The sequence below is a fragment of the Caretta caretta genome, chromosome 2 (genome assembly GCF_965140235.1).
Source record: "Caretta caretta isolate rCarCar2 chromosome 2, rCarCar1.hap1, whole genome shotgun sequence".
Lineage (NCBI taxonomy): Eukaryota > Metazoa > Chordata > Testudines > Cheloniidae > Caretta > Caretta caretta.
The window spans coordinates 265,892,089-265,914,671 of NC_134207.1; the positions used below are offsets into that span (position 1 = coordinate 265,892,089).

At 56.4% G+C, this 22,583-nt stretch overlaps 1 protein-coding gene across 7 annotated transcripts in view; it reads left to right on the plus strand.

The window, feature by feature from the left end:
* The window catches only part of NBEAL2 (neurobeachin like 2), a 180,599-nt gene extending 164,464 nt beyond the window's left edge, over positions 1-16,135 (plus strand). For all 7 annotated transcript variants that reach the window (XM_075126070.1, XM_075126069.1, XM_075126075.1 and 4 more), the window contains 7 exons: positions 747-919; positions 1,486-1,580; positions 3,120-3,236; positions 6,277-6,438; positions 8,790-8,938; positions 10,301-10,436; positions 11,095-16,135. In XM_075126070.1, coding sequence (XP_074982171.1) covers positions 747-919; positions 1,486-1,580; positions 3,120-3,236; positions 6,277-6,438; positions 8,790-8,938; positions 10,301-10,436; positions 11,095-11,196 — 934 coding nt within the window. In that variant the 3' untranslated portion in view covers positions 11,197-16,135. The remainder of the gene's footprint in view (positions 1-746; positions 920-1,485; positions 1,581-3,119; positions 3,237-6,276; positions 6,439-8,789; positions 8,939-10,300; positions 10,437-11,094) is intronic.
* The last annotated feature ends 6,448 nt before the right edge of the window (positions 16,136-22,583 follow it).

Below are 22,583 nucleotides of genomic sequence, written 5' to 3' on the forward strand. Positions count from 1 at the left end.
GCCCCGTTACCGGATCCCTCCCTGGCTCCTGCCATGCAGTGCCCTGGGAGAGCCGAGAGGAGTCGGCCCCGACGCGGAGTCCCCGGATGCTTTGTCCAGTCCGGTTTTAGGTGGCACAACCCAAGGAGGCCTCCACCCATCCCCCGTCCAGTAGGCACGCTCCTCCAGCTGTCACCCCACGGCGTCCTTTGCATAGTGTTATCCCACGTCTTCCAGCCACCCCCTAGAGGAGCTGGCTCCAAACCCTCCCGGACCAGCAGCCTGCTCCCCGTCCCCGGCTCCCAGCCAAGCTGTGCGTGCTCATTCCTGGCATTCGCCCTCCAAGGGCCAGTCCTCGTAACCCCTTGGCCAGTTCTGTTGCTCTTAGCTAAATGGGAGGGAATGGAGCAATCTTCTGGCCGTAGGGCACCCCGGCTGAGTGCCTTGCGTGGGTCGCCTCCCTGCTCTGGGACAAGGGGATGCCTCTGAATGGGCAGCCCCAAATGTCTTCTCTGGACACAGGATTGCAGTGGTGATCCACTGCCCCCTTCCGGGTCGTGCTTGTACCCTCCACCCTGCCTGTGCCAGCCGGGGCTCCCAGGCCCCCTCTCTCACAGGCCTGGCCCTCTGTCCTCTCCATTACCCCCCACCACGCTGGCTGCCGTTGGGACCTGCTGACGACACGGCGGAGAGCTCCCGGGAACCAAAGGGCGGGCAGCTCTCTGGGGCGATGCTCTGTAGCCAAGAGCTCTTGTCTCCTCTGCCAGAACCCAGCGCTTCCTCTCCGGCCCCTTCGCCCCAGGGGTGGAGGTGTCCTCGAAGACACTGACTGTCTCTCCTGACGGGAAGCTCCTCTTCAGCGGGGGGCACTGGGACAACAGCCTGCGGGTCACGTTGCTGAGCAAAGGGAAGGTTGTCGGGCACATCACCAGGCACATAGGTATGGGGCTCGGACAGGCTGGCAGCGGGGGTGACCTGATGTGGGGCGCGTGGGCCGGTGGGACTCACATCGCTGGCTATGCACCATCCTGCCACGGTTCTGTGTCCCATCCCCCCAATGCACCTCCACCCTGGCCTGCAGCCCCCCAGCTGTTCCACCCCGTGCCTAGCTGATCAACCGTGGCACAACCAACGGGGGCACTAGGAAGACACTGGCAAACTCTCGACGCTTTGGGCCAGCCAGGGCCCTGGAGCCATCCCTTGCTGTTTGCAGCTTGTCATCTCTGTGGCCCTGGTGCTTTGGGGAGAGGAGTTACCTACCCAGAGGACCAGTTGGGGTTGAAATGAGCCATGCCAGCTCACCCTGCAGTCACTAACTTCCACCCCCTCCAGAGTGCCTGGTGGGCTCTGCCCCAAAGCCCCCTTCTCGGGTACGGAATCACCAGCGAAGGGGACCCACGAGATCCCAGCCCCTTCTCAGAGCCCCAGGGAAACAGGGTTGGGGGTCGGCATCGTGGGGCACTGGGGTCAGCCTCTTGGCAGCAACTTCTCTTCCCCTCCTTGCAGATGTGGTCACCTGCCTGGCGCTCGATCTGTGCGGAATCTACCTCATTTCGGGCTCCCGGGATACCACCTGCATGGTCTGGCAGGTCCTTCAGCAGGTGAGGGAGAGACCGGCTCCGGCCGGGAATGCCTTGCTACTAGCTCAGGGCTGGGTCTGAGGAGGCTTCTGGGTGGTTGGGGACTTCCTGGTCAGACACTCACGTGACTCTTGGGCTCGCTTGGGGAGAGGGCCGATCCTGGGTGAGGAGGTGCCATTCTGTAGGTCCGAGGGTGCGCTGGCAGCAGGGCTATCCCGATGTCTCGTCAAAGGTTTTCAAGGTCATCTTGTGTGCATTTGGTTGACTTGATACTGATTGGCTGGTGGGAGTGGTACTGCTCCCTCCACACCCAGCTCTGCCGGTGCCCCTCACTCCTGGCCCACAGCACCCCCTGCCATGCCAAGCCTGAGTCCAGTACCTTCTGCCATGCCAACCCTGGGCCTCCCCACACAGCCCTGCCGGTGCCCCTCACTCCTGGCCCACAGCACCCCCTGCCATGCCAAGCCTGAGTCCAGTACCTTCTGCCATGCCAACCCTGGGCCTCCCCACACAGCCCTGCCGGTGCCCCTCACTCCTGGCCCACAGCACCCCCTGCCATGCCAAGCCTGAGTCCAGTACCTTCTGCCATGCCAACCCTGGGCCTCCCCACACAGCCCTGCCGGTGCCCCTCACTCCTGGCCCACAGCACCCCCTGCCATGCCAAGCCTGAGTCCAGTACCTTCTGCCATGCCAACCCTGGGCCTCCCCACACAGCTCTGCCGGTGCCCCTCACTCCTGGCCCACAGCACCCCCTGCCATGCCAAGCCTGAGTCCAATACCTTCTGCCATGCCAACCCTGGGCCTCCCCACACAGCTCTGCCGGTGCCCCTCACTCCTGGCCCACAGCACCCCCTGCCATGCCAAGCCTGAGTCCAGTACCTTCTGCCATGCCAACCCTGGGCCTCCCCACGCAGCTCTGCCGGTGCCCCTCACTCCTGGCCCACAGCACCCCCTGCCATGCCAAGCCTGAGTCCAATACCTTCTGCCATGCCAACCCTGGGCCTCCCCACACAGCCCTGCCGGTGCCCCTCACTCCTGACTCGCAGCACCAGCCTTTGGCTCCCCACACCCAGCTCTACCCAATGCCAGTTCCCCACACTCCTGGTCCAGCCCTGTCCTGAGCAGAGATTGCTCCATCATACTAGCTTCCGTGGAAGTTTTGTGCTGGGGCCGGTTGCCTTCGGGAGATGAGGACAAGAACTTACTCGGTTCAGCCTGCCCTGCTGGAAAGGCTCTGAGCTCCGCTCCTCTAATGCGTCGACCCACGTGGCTGGTGCTTCTCCGAAGCCAGCCTGACGAGCGTGGCTGTGGTTATTCCTCCAGCCTCGCTCAGCCGTTGGGGCTCTGCAAGCAGCATCGGTGGCTTTGCACGGTGGTTCCAAACGCTTCCCATCCCCAGCTTCTGGCTGGCGCTCTGTCCTCTCGGCTCGGTTTCCTCTGGGCCTTTCCAGGCCAGATCCTCTGCCGCTCTAAGCAGCGACAGCTCCACTGAATCCGGAGGGGCTGTGGGGCCTAGACTGGCTCAGGATCTGGCCCACATACCCTGGTTTCTCTCTCCAGGGTGGGTTTTCCAGTGGCCTGGCTCCCAAACCTGTCCAAGTCCTGTACGGTCATGACGCCGAGGTGACCTGCGTCGCCATCAGCACCGAGTTGGACATGGCCGTGTCGGGGTCGAAGGTGAGGATGTGTCACGGCGCGTGTGCAGGGCGGGCGGAAGGCGTCAATGTTAGGAGTTTGCTGAGGTGCCAGTTAGTTTTTAAAGCTGAACTCCAACCAACTAGAATTGCCAGTTGGTTAAGTGCTGTAGCCAGTATCAGATACCCCCTTTGTATTGAGTCCAGCGAGTGTTCCCTTCCTAATTTAACGCTGGGCTCTTTTCAGATCAGCTCTTAACTTGAACCGTATTTCTCAAGTCAGGACACTTTGGTTACCAATAACCAATCAACAATGTATTCATTGATTCAGAACCAGATTAACATACACAGCAGTTCACCGCTCCTGTAGGTGCGCCCTATGCTCTTGGTACATGCAGCTCACGCCAGCACAGTCTTGCCAGCAATTGTCAAAGACTAGGGTTGAGCTCAGCAGTTACACCAAGGAACAATGCAAACCACCAAGATTTTTTAATAACATTTACTTATGAGCATCATTTCTTAGTACCGAACACGTATCATCACCCTTCCAGCGTTTCTCCAAGGAGGCTGGATGCATTTGTCTGTAAGGCAGTTTTGAGTCCCTGCTGTTTGAATGAATTGGTTGCAAAAGGGACAAGTTTAAAATATCAAAAGCAATTGCTTTAAGTTTCCATTCAAATCTCTCTTGGGCCAGTTTGCTTGCATTACGAAGGAGAGCATTCGTCTAGCATGAGTTCAACTCTAACCTATGGTTACAGGAGGTCTCCCTAGAGAATGGGCACTTTGTTACTTATTTTAAAGAGCAGAAGGGGCAATCCAGTCTGTGAAATGAAATCTCCCCAATTCTTATCCTCTTAACCCTGGAATATGGAGACTGCCCACAGCCGGTCCTGGCATCCGTTGCACTGGGGATTCAGAAGCTTCCTCGTGGGTTCCGTCAACTCTGGGGGTCCCACGTGGTGACTTCAGCTTTATAGACTCTGATTTCAGGGCTCCTCTGATTTCTAACAGACAGCTGAGCGCAGCTTTCAGCTCTGTTTCTCTTATGCTTCCATCGGTACCCAGCAGATGGTGCTGGCGTATAACACATTTCTTCATTCCTTTCCCTATCTGAAGTCTTTTTTATGTTTGATTTGTTTCCAGGATCGCATCTCAGTATTAGCCCACGTTATTACCTGGAATTTCTCCCTTTTTAAGCAGTTTCTGTGGATAATCCAAACTTATTCCTGTGTTGATATCTTTCAAGATTCCTTCTTTTGGTGCCAGACAATTCCTGTTATTTCTAGGCTGCAGGGTTGTGGTACCCATATGGGTCCCAGGATTTTAGAGAGAGAAGGTGGGGGAGGGAATAGCTTTTATTGAACCAACTTCTGTTGGTGAGTGGGACAAGCTTTCAAGCTACACAGACCTTGTGTCTCCCACCAATAGAAGTTGGTCCAATGGTTCTCAGTGGTAGCAGATAACAGAACAAGGAGTAATGGTCTCAAGTTGCAGTGGGGGAGGTTTTAGGTTGGATATTAGGAAAAACTTTTTCACTAGGAGGGTGGTGAAGCACTGGGTTATTTAGGGAGGTGATGTTAGAAGTTTTTAAGGTCAGGCTTGACAAAGCCCTGGCTAGGATGCTTTAGTTGGGGATTGGTCCTGCTTTGAGCAGGGGATTGGACTAGATGACCTCCTGAGGTCCCTTCCAGCCCTAATATTCTATGATTCAATAAAAGATATCCTCTCACCCACCTGGTCTCTCTCTTTCTAGTGTCACAATTATTTACAGTGAACACCAAAAAATCTTCCAGATTCAATGGACATACTTTATAGGGTCTTTGATTGTACATAAGCATTTCATGTTATTTAGGGTTTGCAATGGAACAAGAGCCACTGTTCACACACAGGGAGACGTACAGCAGAACCTCAGAGTTCCGAACACCTCGGGAATGGAGGTTGTCCGTAACTCTGAAATGTTCATAACTCTGAACGAAACATTACGGTTCTTTCAAAAGTTTACAGCTGAACGTTGACTTAATACAGCTTTGAAACTTGACTGCAGAAGAAAAATGCTGCTTTCCCTTTATTTGTTTAGTCGTTTATGTTTAACACGGTACTCTGTTGCCTTTTTTCCCCCCCATCTCTGCGGCTGCCGGATTGTGTACTTCCGGTTCCAAATGCGGAGTGTGGTTGATTGGTCAGTTTGGAACGCTGAGATTCTACTGTAGATCTTACTCGCAAGACAAGCAAATGTGCAGCCTCTAATTTGGAGTGAAAGACTCATTGCTGGGGCAAAAACAGATTATCCACAGTGTGTTTGATTTACAGGGCAAACAAATGGGTAGTTTGTAACTTGGGGTGCAAACGTGGCTTTGATTTCTTGGGGTAACAGGCAGTTTGCCCTATTTGACCTTCAGTCTCACACAGCAAATTATTTCTCATTTGGTTAACTCCCAGCTTCCCCACCTACCTCGTGGCCTATTGCACAATGAGCGTATCGTTTTGCGTAGGAAATTAGGTGTCACCTTGGCTTTGGAGTTGTGTAGCTAAGTCAAGAGGGAGGAAAAAGGTTTTATCCATCTAGGCAAAAATCTCTCAATTGGCATATTTTCACTTAGCCATTTTAACTTCTCTTCCTGGGGAGAGGGAGCCATAGGTGCTGGAGCTACGGGTGCTGGGGGTGTAGCTGCACCCTTGGGCTTGAAATGGTTTCCTGTCTGTCATGCCAGCTCCACCCCTCCATTGTCCTGGGGCTTGCCACACCTGGCAGTCCAGCTTTGGGCAGTCCAGGCTGTTTGGCTTGCTGCCCCATTCTCAAGACCCCTCTTCGTCGGAGGGTCGGAGAGAGAGCATTCGCCAACAGGAGGAAACCTGCCCGTTAAAGATGACATGGAGACTTTAGCCAGCTGGAAGGGCAATGGCTCATCTGTGTCACCCATCTAGCTTTGGGGCGTCCTCATGGAAGGCTCAGGGCAGGTGGAGATTAAGGCTGGGTTTTCGAAGGGCTATGGGAATTAGACACTGTGGGCCCACTGACAGTAAACGGGAGCAAAGCACCCAGTTGCCCTGGTGACAGCCAAAAGGCCTTGTCGTTGTGGCAGGACGGCACCATCATCGTCCACACCATCCGCCGGGGCCAGTTCATGAAGTCCATCAAGCCCCCCTGTGAGAGCTCGCTGCCCGCCACTGTCTCGAACCTCGCCGTGGGCCTGGAGGGCCAGATCATCGTCCAGACCACCGTGGGGGGGAGATCCTCCCTGAAGGTGAGTGGGCCAGGACCTGTGGGCCCAGCAGCAATGCAGGGGCAGGCATGGCCTTTCCCTGTGGGACGCTGTGGGCAAGGACGGGCATCTCAGACACGGTCTGAAACCCCGCAGGGAAGGGGCAGTAACTCCATCCTGCTGTGGTGATGGCACCATGCCTCAGAGCAGATCAGCAGCAGCCAGATTCCAATCCCAAATAAACATAGCTGAGGACTTATTCCTGTCTAGGACCAACCCATCCATCACCCAGCAGGAGGCGCTGTTCCCTTCCCACCCCACCCCACACACAGCTTTCCCACTTTACTCCTGGGGGAATTCTGCACCAAAAAATTATAAATTCTGCACACCATATTTTAGAATTCTGCATATTTTATTTATCAAAATAACACATTATAATCACACCAGTTTCAATTATTTTGGTAATTTATTTCAAAATACCTATCAAGTATGTCTATAACAATACAGACAATGAAAAAGATTCAGGAAATGTTTTTTGACAAATAGATTCCTTACTAGGCATATTAATACAGAACTCTGACTAATAATTCATTCAAACTACAATATAGAATTGTATTTCCTGCCTTCCCCCCCCCCCCCCCCCGCCAGAAGCAATGCAAAGGCTTGGGGGAGTCAGAGGTAACAGAGGAGCTGAGGGAGAGGGAAGGAGCCTGGGAGTGAACCTGGAGGGTTGTTGGGTGTGGGTGAGGGGCAGCAAGGGATTGTTAGGGAGCCTCCCCCATGCAGACCCTGGCTGACCCCTGGCCTCTCCCATTCAGTCAGGCACATCTGCCCTTGTCCCCCCTTCCATATATCCCTCCACCCCCACTCAGACACCTTGCCCCCCCCGGTCCCCATGTGTCCCTGCACCCCCTCAGCCACTCCTTTTCCCCCCATGTGTTCCCATGCCCCCTCCCCACAGCTCCATGTGGCCCAGTGCCTCCACTCCCATTCAGCCCCTGCCCCAGTCTGTCACCTCCCAGCCCCATGCTGTCTGTCCCCCCATATTCCTTGTCTCCTGACCTGGCCACACCAGCAGGGTGCTGTCAAGCAGGCAACCTCTTCCCTTCCCTATTGGCAGCTGGGACTGGTCCCACCCAGGAGGGGGTGCTCTGTTCTAGCACCACAGCGGCCCCAGGTGGGCAAAAGGCAGAACTGCAGAAATTTTTCGGCAGAAGTTATTTTCTGCTGGGGAGGGCGGGGGATGACGTTATTCGCAGCACATTAATTATGTGCACACACAGTGGCGCAGAATTCCCCCAGGAGTACTACTTGCTATACCTCAAGGAGCCTCTCTGGGTACGTCTACACTGCAGTTAGTCACCTGTGGCCCGTCAATTGTGGTGTAGACATTCAGGGACCCTCCTGCCTCACAGGATCCTAGAGCCTGGGCTCCAGCCCAAACCCAAACGTCTACACTCCCATTAAGCAGCCCCTTAGCACAGGCCCTCTGAGCCGGCTTGGGCCAGCCGCAGGGTTTTAACTGCAGCGTAGACTTAGCTTGAGAGCACACAGGGAAACTCAGTCCAAACTGGTGAGTTTCTCCTGGTTTCACACCTATGCTGGGAGGGTCCCACGATGCGTGTGTGTGGCTGTAACTGTGTCTAGAGATATGGAAAATTTGCAATCTCCAACAGGGAAAATGAGAGTGAAGGGTCTTGTGTAGCATGGAGGTTTCTTGCAGACGGTTAGCCCGAGCACAGCCGCTGCTCTGGTTTCAATGGCTTCGTCGAACGAGGTCATTCCATGTGATTGCAGGGAAAAGTGCTCAAAAGTTTCTCTCTCTCTGAGGCTCCATCTGTCGATCCAGAGTGCTGGTTCCCATCGTATCTCAGTGCATTGCATAGCTCTCCTACTGCAGTGAGACCTGTTGCTTTTCTGTCCTCCTGGTCACATTAGGTATTTGGCAGCTATAGTAAAGCGCTGCTCTACTCTTAAAAATGGCATCCCCACCTCCCATTGATCTGCTCCTGGCGTGGATCCAGAGGCATGTTTTACTGCAGGCTCCGGGGAGGTTTTCGCTCTTCCCACCCTGCAGAGCCAGCACTGCTAAGAGGGAGGAAGCTGGTTCTTACTCCTTCGTGCGCATCACCAGCAGAATTGGGTAGTAAGTTCCAGTCGCGCCTGTTGCAGGCAGTGGGGAGGCATTGCTGATGGTATAGCTCAGCCTGCAGAACCTTAATGGCTGGTGATGCCCAAGAAGGTAAGAACCAGGCCCATGTGAACGGGGAGTCCCGGAGAGGTGGTGCCAAGGCCATTCACCCAGTCACGTCCTAGAGTAGAGGCATGCTTGGAAAGCTTTCACCCCATTGTCAGTTGCTCCCCCAACGCCCTTCTCCTTTCTCTTGTTGAAGGATAAATTTGCCCTGCACCTTTATTCCGTCAACGGCAAGCATCTCTCCTCCGCCCCGCTGGAGGAGCAGGTCACTGCCATGTGTGTCACTGAGGAGTTTGTGGTGCTGGGGACCATGCAGTGTTCTCTCCAGATCTTGGATCTTCAGAGGTAAATGTTCCCTCATCAGTTTCCTGGGCCCACCACCAGAGCCGTGTATCACTCCCGTGCAGGGGACGAGGGTCCCGAGTGTGTCACAGCCGTGATCCTCCACTTATGGTGAACGCTCTTCCTCAGTTGCTGTATCCGAAAAACCACCCAGCAAGTGGGTCGACAGCATAGCTTGTGGGTCTTGCATATGCGCCTCTCTTCACCCCAGGGTAGCCTACCATCTTCTGGAGGAGCTCCCGATGCAGGCGAGAGATACTCATGCAGCCGTTAACTTCCCGTTTTTATTTGGGGTGAGGTTAGGATGTGGCTGGTACCTTGCGCACAGTAGCCTGGAGGTGAAATGTACTAATGGGTAAGGCGCTGGCCTCCCAAACTGGGGGTTGAGGGTTCGTGTCCCATCTGGGGGTGAGGTGAACGCGTTCTCTGGCCTGTCCCCTGCAGGAGGTCAGACTAGATGATCACAATGGTCCCTTCTGGCCATAAAGTCCACGAATGGGAGTGGAAATTATTCTTTTGGGATTAAATTGAAATCCCTCTGCTGGTTTCCCAGGCCCATAGAATCTGTACTGATGAGGTGTCCGTTAGTATCTGTGGGCTCCTTACAGGGATTAGGACGCTGACGTTCACAGGTTGGGGCAAACCTGCCCGTGGCCCTGTCCAGCTGGATCTGGTCTTGTTGGCTCTTGTGGGTGAAAGAGAATCACCCATTGTAACTGTCTGCGTGGGGCTGGCGCTGCTGGGGACACGATGGACGGCGCTCAACCCTGGATTTATCAACCCCTGAAAATGTGGTTCTCCCTGGGTCAGGGTCTGCCCTGCTGGCCTTGTGGGATGCTGCATGGCAGGAATTCCAGATCCGATTGACTCTGCTTGCAAAGTGAAATGGTTTGGTTTTCCTCCCCGCCAGCCTGGGATCTGAGAGTCAAGCTTGGCTTTCTTCTTTTCTCATGTCTCCCCCGTCCCAAAGGGTCTGTGGAATAAAACGCTGCCCTCAGATGCCCGCACAAGGCAGTTGCCCCAGTGTGGCATTTTTCCCTGCAACTGGGACTTGGCCAACTATTTGACTGATGTAGGAGCCAGAATGGGACCCAGCTCCCTGTCCCGCAGCTGCGTCGGCTTGGCAGGGTGAACAGGCATGAAATGCAGTAAAATCCCCAGATCTGGCTCTGAGCGCAGCCAGGAGCCGGTTTGCTGAGTGAGCAAGATGCTTTGAGAGACCCCCGATTTAAAGATCCTGGAGAGGGGGGTGGGTTTGGGGGGTCTCTGGCAGGGCATCCTGCCCATCTGCCCCTTTCCACAGTCCTTGCTGAGTCCCCAGCAGCTCCCCACACTGTTTAAATGCCCCCCTCTTTACCATTGCAGCCTCCAAGCAGCGGTGTTGCCAATGCCTATGAAGGTCCCGGTTCACAGCGTGTCCGTGACCAAGGAGAAGAGCCACATCCTGGTGGGGCTGGAGGATGGGAAGCTGATTGTGGTGGGAGCGGGCCAGCCCTCGGAGGTAAATGGAGACCGTCCCCTCCTCGGGGCTCGGTGGGGGTGGGCAGGGGCAGGTGCAGTATCATCTGGAAGCACCAGTGAACTAGTTGCATGATTGGAGGGGATGCACCTGGCTGGCAGGAGGGTGAGACTGGGAAGGAGCTGCTCTCCTGGCCAGCCTAGGTAGGAGCCTGGATGGGCCCATAGACAGAAATGAAATCAGAGCCACTGTCTGCAGACTGGGGGATTGACTCCTCGTGGGCAGTGTGACGGCAGGGCTGGATTTCCCACAGCAGAACGCTCGAAATCCGGCCCCTCTCCGGAGCGTGAAATGGCTGGGATCAGTCGAGACTTAGCATGAATCCTTAGGACAAAGGTTCTCTCCGCTGCACCCCGCCCTCTTCGGTGAGACGGCTCGTCCCTGCTGGAGGGCGGGCTCCAACCCTAGAGGGGCCGGGTGTCTCGGGGGGCCAGGCGGCTGCCCAGCCCAGCTGTGTGATGAAACCCTGGCCTGGAGGGCGGGGCTCCGTAATGCGGGGTGGCTCCCTTTACAGAAGCAGGGTCTGTAATGTAGCCAAGACAGACTGCAGCCTTGCTTCCGCCAAGCCACCCCATCCTTCTCCGCAAAGCACCCCCACGCCACTCCTCAACCCTGCCCCTTCATTCTGCTCTCTCCCCAGGTGCGGACGGGGCAGTTTCACAGACTGCTGTGGCGTTCCACACGCCGGATCTCCCAGGTCTCCTCCGGAGAGACTGAGTACAACCCGCCCGAGTCCAAGTGACAGGCTTGGTGTGAGATGACCTGTCCCCAGAGCATTACTGGGCAGAGATGTCCTGCAGCAGGAGGTCTCTGAGGGGTGGCTGAGGGGGCCGGTCCAGCCACACCACTCAGATGTGTCTGCACTTCCCCTGGGAGCATGGCGATCGCTGTGAACTGCGGGAGCATTGGGTCTCTTGACCACTCACTCTCAGAGTGTGCAGAGCTCAGGATCCCTTTCTGAGCCAGGCGCCTGCACCGGTGACTCTGGTTTGCCGAGCCAGATGCACGTGGGACGATCTGGTCTCTGCCCCAGCACATCCCGTTTCCTGCAGAGCTTGAAGTGGAAAATGTTTTTGTATTATTCATTGTGACTTTCTTGCTGGACGGAGAGGACAGGAAGTCCATAGCCGGTGCCCCTTGCCGCCCAGCAGGGAAACGTTGCAATAGATGTGAGACGACGACTGTCGCTGCATTCTCAGTCCTTCTTGGGTGGCCTTAACCAGACCTTGTTGCACTACGTAGAGAACTTGTACCAAAACCAAGAACTGCTTTCAGCATGAGGCCGGTCTGCTGCAGAAAAGCTTTAATGCGATGAGACTGGCAAGAGCCTGCTCTGTTTTCCTCCCAGATGTTGAATTTTGACGGGCAACAAATACCAGGGGCCCAGAAAGATACCTACTGACTGTCTTGAACCAGCCCCAAATCCTAGATGTGTATAAACCCCCTGCTGGCAAAGAAGGGTGTTCCGCTTTCATTGGGATTCTTCCAAATATGGTTTGTCTGCCTCTTCCACCAGAGGCACCCAAATTCAGCGCCTCCTAGGGCCCCAATCGTTTTCCTGTGGAGCCTCCTAACTTTCCTATCGATTTATACGTTTTTTTTTAAGAAAACAAAAATAAATGTGCGCAATCTTATTGTCTCGCAAGACTCGTCTCTTCCATGGAGCACGAGCCGGCATGGCTCATGGGATGACTTCACCAGCAATAAAACCCTGCCGTTGTTTAGCTTTGCCTTCGTCCTGCAGCTCCGGGGCCGTAGCGGAAGTCCTTCCTGGCTGCCTCTGGCTGCACGCCAGATACCCCTGCTTGTAGGGGGAAAGAGAATTCTTCTCACCCCACCGGGAGAGGGTCAGGCTGCCCTGCAGTCAGCGCCGGTGCAAGAGGTGTGAGGGTTTCCCTCTCGCAAGGAGCGCGGCTCTTAGTAAGGCAGCACGCACTGCCCCTTCCCCAACAGAGCAGCCCTCGAAGCATGGCATCTCCATAAGGGCTCCCGGAGCCAAAGCAGAGCTCTTCCGAAGCTTCGAAGGGCTCGGTCCAAGCCAGTGGAGGTGAATGCGAGAGGGATCATGACAGAAGTGAGAGAGCTCCAGCAGCAGACATGAAGCAATACTGGGATTTTGTCTCCTTCAAAGTCTGGGCCCAATATTGATCCCATCTGCAAATACCGCCCCTCCAGGAAGGCCCATCTGTCCCTCCGACACACTGTCTGTTTTTGATACTGAAGTGGCACACAGTAAATAGGAATTTGCCCAGAAGGAGGCTTGTTTTTGCAGCCAACGGCCAACACTTCGCTGCTTTTAACCAACTGGGTGGGTTGGGGGGTGGTCCAGTCCTACAGACTTTCCATCCCTGGTCATGGTGAGATTTGAAATGCTGGCACCTTCTCTGAAGGACTCAGGTTCTGATCTAAGGGTTGTCCTAAGGGTTCATGTATGACCAAGGCCTTGTTGATCCAGGGAGGAACAGGGAAGTGGGGGGTTGGGTTAGGCTAGAAGCAGCTGTCTGAGGCTATTGCACATTTGTGCCCTGGACATCTCCCCATTCAGACATAGCTTACAGCTGCAGGGAGCCCAGCAGTCCCTGTGAAATGGAACATTCCGTGTTTACGATGCAGGGCATGAGCCCGTCACCAGAGCGTCTGGGAGTGAATGGCCCCCGAAGAAGGGGGTGATGGATCGGTCCTTGTAGGACACGGTTACTGTCACTTAGCTGGAAGGAGGAGGGAGCTGCTGTGTTGTTCCCCACATTTTCTCTCCGATTTAAAAACTCCCCTTCCGTCAGGTAAGCCAGGGATGGAAGAGACTGGCAGGGCTTTACTCCAGCCATGCTCCAGATGCGTCTGGGCGGAGAGCTATGGAACCCACAGCCTTTCTGCATTATGTTGATGCTCACAGTGACAAGTGCCCTGGTGCCATTCAGCTCTCCCTACCCCTGGCGCCAGTGACTGCCCATCACTATTGCAGGCACAGCCCTCCGGGCTGGGCCAGGCTTTGGTTCACAGAGGAAGGGCCGTGACTAGCTTGAAGCCATAGGAAATTCCACACCTGACTCCAACCCTGCTCGAACATCTGGAGATGTTGGAATCTTGGGCTGAGCTTCACAACTGGGGCCCCTGTTCTCCGTAAACGGCTGGATCTGAACTCCCCAGAGATGGGGGAGGAGAGGTTTGGGTCTGGATCCAAACCTCATGGCTTCCGAACCACGTGAAACTTCACAGTCCTAGAGTCAGGAGGGGTTGTAGTGAGGTGGGTTGAAGAGCAGCCTCTGTCCTTTCCCCTCAGCCCCCGAACCCATTCCCTGGCTCTAGGAAATGGATCTCTCCCCTGTCTCTATACTCTATACTCTAGGTATGTTACACCGTGTTAGTAATGCCACTGTGTGGACACAGACTGCTCCCCCATGTCCAGGGATTTCTCCTAGAAGTCGCAGGTCCCTGGTGAAGATCTGTGGGAGGGAGGCAGGGCGGATGGTGTGAAAATCAAAGAGATGGTCAAGGAACGTTAGGATTTGAGTGCAGTTCTTGACGGGTTGAAAGCCATGTGCCCTGGGTTGCTAGTCCCCATCCCATTCAGTGAAGATGTACTTTGCTTTTATTATTCATAACGCTGGGTCATTAAAGCCGCTGTACCATCCATCCTCACAACTTTCTTCCATCGGTCCTCCAGGGTCCCTTTCCATCAAACTACAACAGATGATGGTTATAAATGGTTTGGACCTTCCACGCCGTTGACACCTCCTGACCAAAAAAGGGATGGTCACTGTCTTGGGACACTAATTCGGTAGTTTCTTTCCAACAAGGGCTGAGAGGAGAGGACGTGGGTCCGTTGTGGCTCACGCTGGAGGAAACATCTACTGTAGGCCTGGGACAATCAGCTGTAGATGCTGAACTGCAATGCCACTAATAAGGGGAGAGAGGCTCTCTAAATGCACCGCTTGTTAGCCACTGGACCCTGTTGCGTGCGGAGGCTGCTACTGGTCTGGAGGTGACTTTGTGATGGGTGGCTGGTTAGATCACACTTGTGCACTGAACAGTGCCTCAGTTCTCTTCACAAAAGATTTAAAAAAGCAAGAACCACCAACACTGGGCAAGAGGCTCAAGCAATGCTCTCAACTTCATTCCCTGGGTGAAGATCAATGTTTAACCACCCACAGTGCAATATTTGCAACTTGTAGAGAAGACTCTTTTTAGCATGTGTGCTGTATTGCGGTTTGTGTGTATATAATACGAGATCGATAGATAGATATATATAGGTTTTGTAACTTTTTTGAATGATGTAAATCTAAAGATTTCTATTCCTTTTTTTCCCCAGAAACAGGGTGGTAAGTATTTGGAGCTTCCCAGAATCCTGCTGGCTTTTATAGAGCACTGAGGGACCTACAAGCCTCACCATGGATTTGTCTGTCATCCTTCTTAGAATTGCTCAGGCCAGTGAAAATTTGAAGGGGTCTTTGCTGGCCCTGTTCTGAAGATGCTTGAATTCTAGGGGTACCTGCTCTCTGGTTGGCCTCTGCCATGTTCTTCTACTTGAAGAGGTTTTTCTTTCCCTCCTTTCACTTTGCTTGTACCTTCTCTGGTTTTATGGAGTCAGGATGCAACTTGCTGAGGGATCTTCCCACTCCAGTCTTCTTCACAAACAGGAATGCTTGGGTCATATCTCTGAGACTTCTGTGTAGGGAAGGCAGGCTTGGGATGCTCCCCTTCAAAGGGAATGGTTTCCTTCTAACCCTGCAAGATTCCTTCCGGCTCCGCCCACCCCTGGAATAACAATGTGAAACCTGATCTTCGGTCTTGAGTGTCTACATTACACGGCCGGGTTGGGGGCACAGCTGTTCAAGTTGGCCTTTGGGCAACCTAACGTAAGCACCCAAATTTAGAAAAAAAACTGGCCCTCATGCCTGGTCCCTGCGTGCAGTGGTAAGACACTAGGGTGGTTACATGGGGGGCCACCTACTTCTCTACCTCTTCTGGGAAGTGAATGGCTCACGGTGGATCTGCCTTTTGGGGAAGTGAATTCAAGCAAGTGGTTTGACCAGGGTAGCACCACTGGTACTCCCAGCTCTCCGGCCTGCTGGATGTAGCGTTGGAGCCTTCATGCCAATCAGTGGTGCTACCTACTGGTCTCCAAGCATCCTGAATCTTGGGGAGGAGGGGTGTTAACAAATCCACCCTCCTTGTGTCAGATTGCATCCCACTCAGACCTGAACGCAGTTCTCATTCCTGTATGGACTGGAGCAGTGTTTGCTTGGGGAGACTGGCAAAGCATTTGAAGGGACAAGCTGATAGCTGGGAGCCAATCCAGGAATTCAGACTCCCCATCTCTGACCAAGTGGTCCTCCAGGCATTGTTTATGGGACCATTGCTTACGCTTTTCCTTTAGAGCCAGCCTTGAGGAGAAATGGACCAGCCGAGTCTTTCACTCACACTCCAGTCCCCACTGTCCAGCAGGGAAGACAAGGGTGAATGACAAATCCACACAAGGGATGTGTTTGGTGCTCAGAAAAATGTATTTATATGGTAGCTTTGTCTACAGATTCTTTCCAAAAGCAAAATAAAGCACAATCCGATAAACATTTATGCCTTAAACTTGAAGAGGAGCATGGCCTCATTCTGTAGGGGGACAGGTTATCTGGTTTGCTAGCAATGTACGACGTATGTGATCTTTAATAAACTTTATAAAGGAATACATGTTTCTCAATGCCTTGACCTTCCCTCCTCCCTCCCCCACTGCACCCACTTATTGTGTAATAAAACTTCGCATTTCTTTAGCGTCCTTCATATGAGGACCTCAAAATGCTTGACAGCTGTAAATGAAGACTTGACTTACCCATCTGCAATATGGGATCTTTCAGTCTTGGGAATTTTGACGACTTGCCCAAGGTTGTACCCCAAGTCTGTGGTGGGGCTAGGCGCAGAACCCAGGAGTCCTGGTTCCCAGCACAGTTCTTCCCCATAGCCATCACTAAGTTGCATGGGTAATTATTTATTTATTTATTTATTTTTTCCTGCAGCAGTGTAATCTCATCCATATCCCCACACTGGCTATTGTTTGTGTTACACGTTTTGGGCCAGATTTTCTAGTCTGCCTTCTGCGTGTGCAAACAGATGCCACTTCGCGAACGTGTCTGAAAACCTACAAATACATTGAACTACGCAAGCGAAATGATGCCAGGAGCGCAACAGGGCTGAGTTGAGGTTGCTGCAATGGGCGTATAGCTGTTTGCACTCACATCTAAACTATTCCCCCCCGGGCAGGCAACGCTGCCTCTTGCCGGGCTGCAGTTATGGACGTCGCATGCGTGGCAAAAGAGTTGCCCCAGGCTGGGAGCATGGGCCCCTTTGCTGCACTGGGCTTGCCTCCATGTTATTTGCCTGGCTTCTGAATGTCCATGTCGCTCGAGCCTATAGAGCGCATTCTCAGGACAACTCCTCTCCCTCCATCTACCCAGCTTCCTCTATTGGGGCCCAACCCCTCCTTGCTGAGATGAGATCCGGGCTGGGCTGGGCCCTCCCCCGCAGCAAAAGAAGATTCAGTCTCTACCCCGCCTCCTCCGAGATGGTTGCCCGCCTCCCTGAGTTTTGATCCCTTCCCCCTGCCTCTGGATGCCCCCTGGATCTGCCTCCCCCCAGCCCTGCTCTCCTCGTCTGGTCTTGCCCTATAGGGGAGCTGGGGACCTCATCACAGGGGGAGAAACGCCAGGGTATTGTGGTATCCAAGCTGGCCAAGGCCCGGCTCTTTGCCATCATCCTGTGCGCCCAACCCCTGCCCTTGGTCCAGCCAGAGCTGTGCCCTGCCCTGGCCGAGTGCTTGCCGGCTTTCCGAGTAGCCACGAGGCCTGGGGCCAGCCCTGGCTGGTGGAGCTGAGCCGGGCGTGCGAGAACGGCAGACGTGCGGGAGTCCCTAGCTCAGCAGTGGGTGTGGGGGGTGTCTGGGGCCGGGGAAGCCCCAGCCAGGCCGGGTGCCCCCTCCTGGGCTGTTCCTTTTGAGGGGCGTTAGTGCTCCAGTCTCAGGGGAGGGGCCCAGGCCTCACGACCTTGGGCTCCAGCAGCCTCTGAGGCGTTGGTAATAGCGGAGAAATTCGTTCATCTACCCCTGAGGGGGCCCGGGGCTTGTGCTGCCAACCCTCCCCCTGCACTGACCCGCATCAACCAGCTCACGGGATGGCCCCTTTTTTCCGTGTTTGCCCTGGAGCTCTCATCTGGGCTCTAGGGGGCGCCCAGGAGCCAGTCTGCCATGGGGGTGGGGGGGCGCCATGGCTCATGCCCAGCACCCCAGCGCTCCTGCCTGGTTCATGCAGGCATATTTCCATCAGATGTTTCTGAGGATGTTAAATTAGTTGCAGACAGGAAGTGGCATGGGGGGGGGCACATTCCAGGCCTTTACAGCCTTTAATCACCCAAATGCAAAGCAGAGGAGGCCGAGAGGAAGAATCGCCGCCAGCCACAGCCGGGGTGGAAGCCGCTGGTGGCAGGGTTTGGCTGTGCGGGGAAGGCTGCTCCGGCTTGAGGGGGAGGAGGCGGTGGTGTCTTTGGGCCGTCAAATCCCAGGGTGAGCGGCCTCTGGCATCAGCCGCTTTCCAGGCAGGTGAATTCTTCAGTAACGTGCTACAACCCTGGCTGGTGGAGGGCCTTGTGGTCACTGTGCTGCCATGGGCCTCGGGAACCCTGGGTTCCACACTCTCCCTGTGCAACCTTGGGCATGCCCCTTAGCCGCTCTGTGCCTCGGTTTCCCCATTTGTGCAATGGGGAGATGATAAATCCGGCTGTTGACGAGCCCCGATGCTGCGCTGCCCGGAGCCCTAGACGTAGCTAGGTAGGTAGCTTGCCCCTGCTCTGGCTGGAGGAGGACAGAAATGGTCCTCTCCTAAATTACGGTCCTGCATCTTCCCTTCAGCAGAGGTAGGGGCTCACCGAAAGAATTGCTGCTCTCTGTGTTCTGGGCCCGCTGTGTGCTGAGAGAGAGGCCCTGGTTCCAGCAGGGGGCGATCGCCCTTCTCTCGCCTGCCCTCCCTGTCTGCCGGGGCTTTTTAGGGTGCTGCCCCCACATCTCTTGGGCCGTGCAGGCAGACAGGGCAGGGGACGCTTCTCTCCCCGTTCCTCTGCACGGCCGCAACCAGCAGCTCCAGCTCTGGCCAGCGGCCCCTGACCGCGGCAGCAATGTGGAGCACAAGGGATGGGTGCGGGAAAGTGGGGGGTCCCCAGCCCTGGAGGGGAAAGAGGGGAGCCCAGTGCTGGGGTAATACAGGGTCAGAACTCAGAGGGGGTGGGGGCGCTCTAACACCTAGGGCCTCCTCCTAAATACAGCTCATGTGCCAGGTGAGTGGGGACCCTGGGGGACCAACTGCCTGGTGATAGGATGGGCGGGGGGGGGGGGGGGCCTTGAACTCGGCTTTCCCTTTTCCCAGGGGCTCTCGAAGATCCCGGGGGCGGGGGGTGCTGCAGGCAGTGCGCAGAGAGGGTGTGAAGCCTGGATGAGTCCTCCAGGCCCTTCCTTGCTCCAGGCCGTGGGGCGCCCCCTAGGAGCCCTTTGTGGGATATTCTTGGCCCGCTGCTGGGCACCAAATACCCAGGGTGGGGTATTGGGGGAGATGCCCTGATTGCTGCCACACACACACACCCCCACCGACTCCCCAGAGGAGTGTGCCCTGGATGGACTCCCCACGCCCATCTGTCCCCGATTAGCAGCTCCATGACCTCATCTCCTGCCAGGAATCTGGTCTGAACTGGGGACTGTTTACATACCTGGCTGAGTGTTTAAAGCCCTGGGTGACTCAGAAGCTCAGCTGGGGGGCGGGGGCGGGCGTGGGGGGGGCTGAGCAGTGCTGGGAAGGGACGGAGCACTGCAGAGGATCGTGCACTGGGGAGAGAAGTTCAGATCCTGATGCAGCTCCCCCCATCGCGTGCATTCCCTCGGCGGGAGCGAGGTGCATCAGCAGGGCTCGGGGGGGGGGGTCCCAGGGCTGGAATAGCGGGGTGCATTGGCAGGGCTGGGGGAGGGGGGGGGAGGCCCCGAGTCGCTGCCTCCTACCACGGCACCCAGGGCTTCTCACTTCCCCTCCCAGCCAATGGTGTTGGCCAGCTGCTTCCCTGCAAGGCCGTCCAACCTCTCGCTGGCTCGCAGGACGGGCTGACCTGGCGTGACCCTGTGCCCTCACCCTGCCTGGCTGCAGGAGATGGCAATGGCCTCTTGGCCGCACTCCCAGAGTGCTTTGCGCCCATGGTGTGCGGTTGCCAAGCACGGGCGTTTGTGGGGCCGCAGCAGTGATGCAGCCCCTACTGTGGTCGAGGGGAGATGCCCAGCCAGGTTCTGGCGTCGGGCAGGTTTATCTTGGCCGCCGGACCCCAGGCTGTCACGTGGATGGGAAGTGGCTGTGGCTTTCGGAGCAGGGCTGCAGACTCCATCCAGCCACAGTGCTTGGAGCTGCCCACAGGCTCGCGTCCCCTTCTGCTGCCTCCCTACCAGCCTGGGAACCACACTCGGCTCCGGAGAGGCCGTGAGGTCTGTTTGTGGTGGACGCACGTTGTTTGCTCCGGGTGGATCTGCTCAGAACAGCCACCGTTCAGTTTGGCAGTATGTAGGGCAGGCCACCGCTTCCCAAAGGCGGGAGGGGGCACTTGGAAAGGCCGCCACCGGAGATGCCCCAGCAGGAGCTGGCATTTCTGTTGCATTGGCTGGGCAACCGGAGGGCAGCTTTGCATCCACGGGATGAGGGGCTCAAACCCAGAGGGTGGGGGGCCTGGCTGGAGGAAGGAGTTGGGCAGCAAAAGGGTTAAAAGTCCTGCAGCGAGGCAGTCCTGTGCCCCTCTCTAGCGGGAGGCATTTAACCCCGAGGGTGCAGGATGGACGGGGGGTTCTTGCCCTCCCCAGCATGGCACTGAACCCTGAATGGGCTCCCTGGGCTGGGGCCCACGGGATCAATACGCCAGCCGGGATCTGCGGGGGCTTTCCCATCTCCTCACCGCCCTGCTCTGTCACGCGGGGTTGGGCAAACTGATGCCCTGACGGGCAAATTCCCAGGCCGGCCCTTGGCCGAGGACAGGGGCGATTGGGCGGTCCCCTTGCTTGGCGATGGGCCTTCTGCCAGCGCTGCTCCCCCATCCCTGGGATCGGAGCCAGGGCCTTCAAAGCATACGTAGCCGTAGCTCCTGTGAGCTGCTGGGGAGCACACAGAGGTGGTTGCCAGCCTGCATCTCTGGTGCATACGTGTGGGTTCGGCCAGCTTAGCAAGAGATCTTCATGCAGCCGAGGGGACGGGGGACAGCCTGGGTTGTTTAACTGGCGTGGGGAGGATTGAGGACCCTGCGTCTGCTAAACTTTCTCTCCTCCCCCTTAATTGAAACCACTGGCTTGGCAAATTAAATGTGAAGGGCCCGATCCTCAGCTGGTGCAAATCAGCCTCAATCCCACTGCCTTCAGGCCGCAGCGGGCCATTAAGGCCTGGTGGCCTGCGAGCCCTTGGGTGCGCGGGGCCAGACGTTGGGGACTGAGAGTGGAGATGGCACCATGCTGGGTTTTAGCCATGTTCCAAGACCTAGTCGAAAAGGGACCCTGGCGGCTCCGGTCGGCGGCACAGCGGGGGCCCGGGGCTAAGGTAGGCTCTCGGCCTGCCTTGGCTCCACATGGCTCCTGGAAGCGGTCGGCACGTCTGCATGCTGCCCCCACCCCTGGTGTCGGCTCCGTAGCTCCCATTGGCCAGGAACTGCAACCAATGGGAGCTGCGGTGGCCGATGCCTGTGGGTGAGGAGGCGGTGAACTCTGCGCTGAGCCACCTGGCCACCCATGCGCCAAGAGGCCTCAGCGACCTGGCGGCCGCTTCCTCGGAGCTGCAGTAAGTGCTGCCGGGACCCTGCCCCTCCGCAATCCCTTGCCCCAGCCCACAGTTCCCTCCCGCACCCAAACACCTGATCCCCAGCCCCACCCCAGAGCCTGCACCCCCAGCCAGAGCTCTCACCCCCTCCTACAGCCCTACCCCAGCCCAGTGAAAGTGAGTGAGGGTGGGGAAGAGTGAGCGACGGAGGGAGGGGGGATGGAGCCAGCAGGAGCGGGGCCTCAGAGAAGGGGCGGGGCATGGGCGGGGCCTCAGAAGGGGCAGGGCAGGGGTTTTGGCTTTCTGTGATTAGAAAGTTGGCTATCCTAGCTGAGCACTGCCCAGTCTTGAACGGCTGGGCTGTCTCGTCACCCCAGGAGGTCAGGCCATGCTGTTACCGCCGCGGTACAGGCCTGGTCTCCTGCACAGCTTGGGAACGTGGTTAAATCGGGGGCTGACTTGTGTCGGAAGGGACGGCCCTGTTGCACTCGGCGTCTAGGGACTCGCAACGGGAACACATGCTCTCCGGAGGCCGCTGACTCCACCCTCCAGGGCTGGGAAATGGTTCCAAGCCGTAAAGTCCTGCTCTGGAGACGAATCGCTCCCAGGTTATGGGGTGCTGAGCCAGGGGGGATTTGGCTGAGCCACTTCCAGCAAAGCACTTAAGTGCCTGCTGAATGGCTTAGCCCTGCCCCCAAGGAAGGCGGCGGCAAAGTTCCCGTTGGCTCCCGTGGGATTGGGATTGAAGCCGAAGTGCTTTGCTGGATCGGGGCCATGGCGAGAGGGGCTGAGGCAGACATTTGCGTGGGCCCATCAGGAATGTGGGGGGTGGGGTTCAGACGCGGCACGAGCACCTCTCTTTCTCCAAGCCAGCGTACGCGCCGGTCACGAAGGGGGAGAGCAATGGGACGAGCCTCTCCGAGCTCAGTCAGCTAAGTCTGATCCTGGGCTCACTCCCTCCCCATTCTTCTCTGCTCCTGATCCGAGCGGGCTGCCGTGCTGGGCCTCCCTGGGCAGCCTGCTCCTGTACAAGCTGCTTGACCCTGCCCGGGAGAGGCCAACTGGCAGCATGGTATGTGTCCAGCAAGTGCCTGGCCATGCTCTGGGCTTCGCTCTCCCAGGCAGCTCCTCACCCCTGGGCATGGATGGAGGCTGATCACAATGGGAAGCCATTGGCCTGAAAGCATCCCTCCCCCGCCTCCCCTACCCCATGTCATTCGTCCCTTTCGCTCGCCTTATTTCTGGACCGGACAGCAGCGCGACCCCGGGGGTCTGGCACACAGGGCTCTTAGTCAAATTGTCAAGAGCACTCCCAGCATGGGTA